The sequence below is a fragment of the Epinephelus moara genome, chromosome 22, assembly GCF_006386435.1.
Source record: "Epinephelus moara isolate mb chromosome 22, YSFRI_EMoa_1.0, whole genome shotgun sequence".
Classification (NCBI taxonomy): domain Eukaryota; kingdom Metazoa; phylum Chordata; class Actinopteri; order Perciformes; family Serranidae; genus Epinephelus; species Epinephelus moara.
In genome coordinates this window covers 31,984,372-31,992,998 of record NC_065527.1, presented here as the reverse complement: position 1 = coordinate 31,992,998, position 8,627 = coordinate 31,984,372, and the positions used below count along the sequence as shown (strand labels likewise).

At 42.4% G+C, this 8,627-nt stretch overlaps 1 protein-coding gene across 1 annotated transcript in view; it reads left to right on the top strand.

Moving 5' to 3' along the window:
• tmem65 (transmembrane protein 65) overlaps nucleotides 1-8,627 on the top strand; it is an 86,951-nt gene that overhangs the window by 53,489 nt on the left and 24,835 nt on the right. The window contains exons 2-4 of the mRNA XM_050035351.1: nucleotides 4,359-4,403; nucleotides 5,093-5,160; nucleotides 5,354-5,408. Coding sequence (XP_049891308.1) covers nucleotides 4,359-4,403; nucleotides 5,093-5,160; nucleotides 5,354-5,408 — 168 coding nt within the window. The remainder of the gene's footprint in view (nucleotides 1-4,358; nucleotides 4,404-5,092; nucleotides 5,161-5,353; nucleotides 5,409-8,627) is intronic.

Here is an 8,627-nt window from a genome sequence, read left to right as displayed (position 1 = left end):
TACCACCTCCGGTTGTGTAGCAGTTTTCAACCGTTTTCAACACGTCCTTTACTAACTTTTGCGGTGTTTGATCTTGCGGGGATGTAGCCATTTTTCTGCCATGGTTCGCGTCCTGTAGGTGATATTTTTGTGGGCGTGTTACACCAAAACCTGTTTCCCCCCGGCAATATTTTTGCAAGCGCACCGTTGCTATGGCACCGCCCAGAATGACTGTGATTGGTTGAAAGAAGTACAAGCAGCTGGGGTGTTTTTTTCTCCAATCTCAAAGTGAGAGTCGGCCCAGCCAGACCTTTCTTTTCTTGAGAAAGGTCTGGTGAGCGAGACTAAGAGAAAAGATTAAAGCGTCAAATTGCGGTAAAAGATGCTGTATAAAAGACAGGTTACAACTTTTTTTCCTTGTCCCCCCCTGGAATTATTCTCTAAAATTTTACTGTTTATTGTCCCCCCCAACTATGAAATGGGATTTTCGCCCCTGAGGCCCGACATTACTTGAACCTAAATAGTTTCTGTGTAAGCCCACATGAGCCTGAAGTACTGCAGCAGCTTTGGGCCCGAGCCTGATTTAAAAACCTGACTTTTCACGTTTTAACATTAAAACATTTATTACAAGCTAAGTGCTGGTGTGTTTTCTCACACCACTTCTTAATTTTCTTTTCCCTTTGTTATTTCAAGAGTCTGTTTTCATCTCTAGGTGTCAGGTATGACATTCAGAGCGGGCTGTGCCCGTCCATGCAGCGCCATCCACGGCAGTGTGGTGCACAGTTGATGATCGCCGCCCTCTGCTGCATGTTTTGTGCATCTCTCCCACTGCTGTGAAAGCAGAGCAAACACTGCCAACAACAACTGACACCTTGTAACCCTTCTCTTTATATCTCTTGTTTTCCCTCCAGTCCAATTCAGCTCTGGCTCATGTTGTATGAGAGCTGCCAGCGTCATGTCTCTGCTGTGCATTGCTCTGGAGTTTGTGTACTGTATGTGAACAATTGACCCCCTAATTCTAATGTTTTTTAAATTTTTAATCTGATTCTCAAGCTCAACAGTTACATTCGTTATAATGGGTGAATGCAACACAGCTCATACATTATTCACGACATTACACAGACTATAAGGTCAGCACTAAAAAAAAACAAAAAAAACAAACTGAAAATTGGCAGAAAGACTACCTGATTCAAAGGTAGTGAGATCAGGATTTTGGACAGCCTGGACCTGGGGGATTGGGTTGGGCCCTGTACAGTGCCCTAACAGAAACACACACACACACACACACACACACACACACCCCCCGTCTTAGGACTTAAACCTCTTTCACACAGAGCTTTCGCGGTGCACACCGCGGGGTAGGGCGCAGAGGAAAGGATTTGGGGGAGTACAGGCTCGTTCAGGAGCTACAGCTCCATGTTGACCGCTTCCGGGTCTACTTCAGGCTCTTCTCTGCTATTGGACGCGCGGCGCCGAGGTGTCGTCACAGCGCATTGCGGTGAAATTAAAAAAAATTCAATTCGAGCGCAGGCTGGCGGCGCGCAGGCTGGGGGCGCGCAGGCTGGCGGCGCGCAGACGCCGCGACATGCTCAGCTCGGCGGCAGAGCGGTGCGCTCTTGCGCCGCGGTAGCACATACACAATGAATGTTCATCGTCGAAGGTTCGTCAGCGGAGGTCTGCGCTTTGCGCGCTCTGTGTGAAAAGGGCTTTATTTCCACCCTGCCCAGCAGGGGTGCCGTGGCAAACGGTCCCTAAAGGCCTCTACACATGATCAGCTGTAAAACCGCTTTGCGCTGGCTGTCCCATTGTTTGTCTATAGAGAGGGCAGCAACGCCTGACAAAGCGGCACCGCTACCCTTGGTGTCGTGCACTGCTCTGATTTTCCGCCCGAGCGCTGCGCTCAGAGTTGAAATTATTTGAACTACGGGGAGAACGGAGCAGGCTTCCCCGGAGATCCACCTAGTCCATCTCCTCCACACTTTGACTTATTTCCACGCTGCCGACAGTGGGACTTATATTCATTGTGCCGACAGTGGCTTGGAAAACCGCCCATAACCGCGTCACACAGGGAAGAGGGAAGGCGGCTGGAGTTCCTCCAACATTTGCGGTTAGATTATCATATGACATTTCATATCATTTTATTGACAAAAATATAAGCTGCTTCGGCTGATGTTTTTATGCACACATGTGCCCCTAAATATTTTTTACAGTTCGCACACACCTATTTTTAGTCGCAAATGCTAGTGAAACGCTCGCACTGTCAAGCCCTGCAGCTGAACTCAAGTTTGTTTGCCCCCTAAATGTGGTTTGTTTGGGCAGGTGTGAACACAGCAATCACACTCAGGTGCACACCAAAACAACCAGATTGAGACCTTCCTGAAGAGGTGGTCTCGGTCCAGTTGCAACATACTCTGGTGCGTTTTGTTTGTGGTGAGAACGTGTTCCTGGATCTTTCTCGCATGGAAATTCTGACCAATCAAGAGTAGCTTTCTCATCTATCTGGTCTACTTTTAACTGTTGCCAAGAGAACATGAACCAACTCTGTAACAAAATTAGTCCCTGATTTTGACCTAAGCAAGACAACGTTAGATCTGAAAGAACCCTTACATATACAGAGTTCATAAACAAGACTAAAAAGAAAGAAGACGAAAAAAGACTTTTGATTAGCTGAGAGTTTTTTATTCCTCTGAGTCATTTTGGTCAAAACTCAGCAAACACGTGAAGCAGTGCCCTGTTTGTTTTGATGTCGGTCACTTGTGTTGCACTTCTTGTTTTTGACTAGTTTTGCGCTGTATGTTTCCATGTCACACACAAAAGAATCACTAAATTAAATAAAATTAGTACCCTGAAGGGGTAGCAGTTGTTCTCGTGGGCTGGCAGAAGTTGAATGCTGTACTGGTACTGGTGTCCGTGTATGAACAAACTCAGCAAACTCTCTCTTGAACGCGCAGAATAAGAAGAAAAAGAAGAAAACATGGGGCGTCGGTAGCTTAGTGGATAGTGCCAGCTAGGCATAGAGGTGATGCCTAGCTGCAGCGGTCGCGAGTTCGACTCTGGCTTGCAGCCCTTTGCTGCATGTCGTTCCCCCACTCTTTCTGTCTCCCAATTTCACACTGTCCTGTACAATTAAAGGCAAAAAGCCCCCAAAAATAATCTTTTAAAAAAAAAAAAAAGAAGAAGAAGAAAACATTGTGGTATCGGGACAGAGTGGGGCTGCTGCGTGTGCATGTGGTACCATCTTCATCATTTTGCTTGATGGATTTTTTTCAAATTTGGCACAAACATCCACATGTACTTGGCAATGAACTGATTCGATTATGGCGATCAAAGGTCAAGGTCCATGTGTCCTTATCTGTCTTATTCTTGTCAATATCTCAAAAACACCTTAAGGGTTTTTTATTGGTTTTTTTTTAATTTGCCTCAAACGTCCACTGGACTGAAGAATAAACTGATTAGAATTTGTTTTCAAAACATGTTTTTGGCCATAACTCAAGAATACTTACGCAAATTATGACAAACCTCACCAAAATGTCTAACAGGATAAAATAATGACATGATGACATTTTATATCCAAAAGGTCAAAGGTCAGCTTCACTGTGACATCATGCTGTTCTGCAAAAACACTTTACCGGTCATTATTCAGCATCATAATTCAGGAACAGAAGGGGAGACATTTGGTCAGATACTGAATTAGAGACTCTAATCTTGGGTATCGACCTTGAAACCGTGCTGATTGTATAGATCGTCTGTGCTGCCGGAGGGAAGATGTGTGTGAAGCATCCATGTTTCATCGGAATGGATGTAACCTGTAAAAGAAACTTGACTGGTTCGCAGAGGCATACAACCATGAGGCGGTAATTCTAGTTTTTTGCAAGAAATGTATTCATGTCTCGTATAACTTATTAAGTTATATTTGACTGACAAATGAGATGTCTTCGGTGGTTGAGACTTTTAAGTTCTAACTATGATGAAATCTGAAAAGATGATCTTTAAACCTTCTGGCATTTAAAAACAATACTGACTGGCGTTATGGGGGCGCCGTGATGAAAGGTCAAAATGTTGAACTGGAGCAACACATCTGGCCTAATTTTAAAGAAACATAATAGGATGATGCATTTTGGCACTTTGGTGTGGAAAATTTTAATGTGCCAGTCATTTGCTACCATTACACAACACTGTGCGTGTTTTTGTGTGTGGGACGAGCTGTGAGAAGTTACTGTAGAGCATCGACTCACAGTGTAAATGGTTGAACATGAGAGGCGATGATGAGTTTGGGGCGAGCAGACTGTGTCTTCATGTTACTGCAGGCGCTTTAAGTCAGAAAACTTCAGCTGTTAATGGGCGAATGTCTGATGTGTTTTCATGTTTTCTCCTTTCAGAGAAGCTGGAGTCGTTGCCACCGACAGCAGCCCAGATCAGATATGGTGAGAGATTAAATCTGATACACACACACCAACACACACACCCTCTGTATTTTGTAAAGGAATTACAGCCTTTCACTGATGGGACATTCTCCCATCTGTATTTCTATGATCTTTTTTTTTTTTTTTTTTTTAAATAAACACTTTGAGTCGTTGATCTCTTTTGTGTTTATGGTGGAAATCAAAGCTGACTTTAATTAGCTTTGTTGATGTTTCCTGTCTCTCCTCCCATCAGATAACAGTTTGTTCTGTAAAGTCTGAACTTCAGAGAGAACCATGGGTCAATACCTGACCTCATAATCAGACTCCACATCACTTTTCTCTTTAGCAGAGCTCACAGGGAATGAGTCATTTTCAAAAGGTTATTTATCCACAGTGAGAAACTATGGAGGTCACCAGGGCTCATAAATAAAGTAGAAAAATAATATTGGCTTGAAAATCTGTGTGCCTGTATCTACAGATTGGTTAACTTGAGCATGGACTGCATTTTTTCTTCACCTAATGTTTGTGAAATAAACATATAACTCAGCATATGTGGGATTTAAAAAGAACACATTTAAAGGAAATAAACTGTGGAGTACTAATGTATTCATTTATCAGCCATATAGTCACTGAGGGTTAAGTGCAGGAATTAAATGTCAGATTATGTGTTAATCCTGCCTGTGATGTTTATTCACTTTCTCTGTTTGCAGTTTTGTTCCACAACGCCATCCCCTTTATTGGATTTGGTTTCCTTGATAACGCCATCATGATCGCAGCAGTAAGTTGAGATATTTACACAGTGATGAAGGCTGATTTTACTGGAATTATTCGCCTGAAAGTAAAACAGAGACTTTGTGAAATGAGATGTGTAAGCCTTCATCAGAGATTCACATTGTCTTCTGTCTGGTTGTTCTTGTAATAACACCAAGTGTGGATGAATATCTCACCTCAGTCTCTCTCCTGTCCTCCAGGGAACACAGATTGAACTTTCTATCGGAGTCACCTTGGGGATCTCCACCATGGCTGGTAAGAGCATATTAGAAACAGACCAGGAAGTCTGCAGTCGAGTCACAGTGAAATCTTAATTGACTTTATTATTTTGTTGGCTAATTCTGCAGTCCATCTATAAGTTGTTGATTAGTTAAACAATAAAGAGTTTAGCATCAGCAGTTTGATTAGATACTAATTTAACTTATTTCTAAAGTTATAATTCCAAAAACTGGTTATTCCACATCTTTTTAAATATGATGAGTTCCTTCTTTTCTTAATTTTATACCATTGTGAACTGAACAAGAATATATATGTGCAACACTGTGACAACGTTTTAGGCAGATGTGAAAAAATGCTGTAAAGTAAGAATGCTTTCAAAAATACAAAATGTAATTGTTAATATTTATCAATTTACAAAATGCAAAGTGAGCAAACAGAAGAAAAATCTATATCAAATCAATATTTGGTGTGACCACCCTTTGCCTTCAAAACAGCATCAGTTCTTCTAGGTACACTTGCACATAGCTTTTGAAGGAACTCGGCAGGTAGGTTGTTCTAAACATCTTTGAGAACTAACCACTGATCTTCTGTGGATGTAGGCTGCCTCAGATCCTTCTGTCTCTTCATGTTATCCCAGACTGATGTTGAGATCAGGGCTCTTAGGGGGGCCATACCATCACTTCCAGGACTTCTTGTTCTTCTTTACGCTGAAGATAGTTCAGACACATCCCTAATGGTATTGCATGATGGTTAAGTATATGCTTGTATTTCTCAGCGGCACCAACTGCCCAACTCCATTTGCAGACATGCAGGCCCAAACTTGCAAGGAACCTCTACCGTGCTTCACTATTGCCTGCAGACACTCATTATTGTACCGCTCTCCAGCCCTTCAGCAAACAAACTGCCTTCTGCTACAGCCAAATTTTGACTCATCAGTCCAGAGCACCTGCTGCCATTTTTCTGCACCCCAGTTCCTATGTTTTTGTGCAAAGTTGAGTCGCTTGGCCCCGCTTCCACATCGGAGGTATGGCTTTTTGGCCGCAATTCTTCCGTGAAGACCACTTCTGCCCAGAAGTAGCATAATGTGTCTTTCTTCTGCTGCACTAAGTTTCCTTGGCTGACCACTGCGTCTCCAATCCTCAAGATTGCCTGTGTCTTTGTGCTTCTTCAAAAGAGCTTGAACAGCACATCTTGAAACTCCAGTCTGCTTTGAAATCTTTGCCTGGGAGAGACCTTGCTGATGCAGCGTAACTACCTTGTGTCTTGTTGCTGTGCTCAGTCCTGTCATGGTGTCTTCCACAACCTCACGTTGGTAGCAGAGTTTGGCTGTTCCCCACCCAGTTTTAAGCCTCCTACACAGCGGTTTCAGTTAATGACTGTGTTTCAACCCACATATGAAATTGATGATCATTAGCACCTGTTTGGTATAATTGATTAAACATACACCTAACTATGATCCTACAAAATCCCTGACTTTGTGCAAGTGTACCAAGAAGAATTTATGCTATTTTGAAGGCAAAGGGTGGTCACACCAAATACTTATTTGATGAAGATTTTTCTTCTGTTTGCTCACTCTGCATTTTTTGAATCGATAAAAATAAAAAAATACATTTTATATTTATGAAAGCATTCTTATTTTACAGCATTTCTTCACACCTGTAAAACTTTTGCACAGTACTATATATACATATTACAGCTGGGACGCAAGCCTGTATCCTGATTTGAAACTGTCACAATACTTTGTGCCAGTTCAATGTTTCATGATTTTTCAGTATTGCGATTTGATATTAAAAATGAATTGAGATTTTTTCGTAACCACATATCCTGTTAGGAGTCGCGGGGGCTGGAGCCTATCCCAGCTGACATTGAGCGAGAGGCGGGGTACACCTTGGACAAGTTGCCAGACTATCACAGGACTGACACCCTTTCACGCTCACATTCACACCTTCGGACAGTTTAGGGTCACCAATTAATCTGCATGTCTTTGGACTGTGGGAGGAAGCTGGAGTACCTGGAGAAAACCCAGGCTGACACAGGGAGAACATGCAACTCCACACAGAGGTTCTCCCTCACCATAGGTTTCAAATCCCCCACCCTGGGTTTGAACCAGGAACCCCCTTGCTGTGAGGTGACAATGATAACCACTGCACCACAGTGCCACCATAAAATGTACACGTACAATAGAATAAATTGAAAATACTTTTTGAAATAAACCCTTACTGCTACATTTATTTTCACATATATTGATTCATTTGTGGCGGCTGCAACAGTATCAACATGGACCGCCAATTATTGATTTTCAAAATTCTTCTATCAGTATTTGAAATGGGTAAAATCCTTCTTAATTGCACAGCTGCAGTTCTCTCTCTCTCTCTCTAGCTGTTTATCAGACCACAAATGAGACTAGAATTACCTGCTAGCAGCCCAAGGTCCCACAACCTCACTCCCCGGCACTAGGACATTACTTCTGTGGGATGAAAGCGGGCAGATGCTCCGGAGATGGAGCCCCAGTAGCAGCTGTAGCAACACAAATTCTGCCAGCATGGGGGGTCACAGAGGGCTGGTGGTCTTATCTTTGTAACAGCAGCAACAGAAAGTTTGCCCAGCAGGTGGGGTGTTGGGGCGGTCTGGGCAGATCAAAATATACATTTTCTCAAATCCTTACTCTGTGGATGGCCGTATGTTTTCATTCATTAATTCATTCTTTGGATTGTGAACAATAATATTTCCAACATATTATTCCATAACAGATATTTGATGAATGTGCAGATATAGATGAAAATATCTGCAGGTTTTGGTGTGAGACTTAAAGCACGTGCGGGCCTGTGTGTTTACATAACAAACACTGTTGTATGTAATAATCTCATGTCAGCACTACAGCAACTGTCAAACGCTAATACAGACATTTTAAAGCTGGTGAGAGGATCCAACAGTTCTGTGTGGTTGGCATTGTGTTTTGCTACTTCTGCAGATTTAAAAAAAAATATTTTTGAATAGGAACTGTTTTACTTAAATACTACCTCAAATACTATATATATACACAAGTAAACACAAAATGCAGTTTTTAAATGAAGGGTTTTATTAATGAGGAAGAAAAAAATCCAAAGCTACATGGCCCTGTGTGAAAAAGTGTTTGCCCCCTAAATCTAATAACTGGTTGGGCCACCCTTAGCAGCAACTACTGCAATCAAGCGTTTGCGATAACTTGCAATGAGTCTTTTACAACGCTGTGGAGGAATTTTGGCCCACTCATCT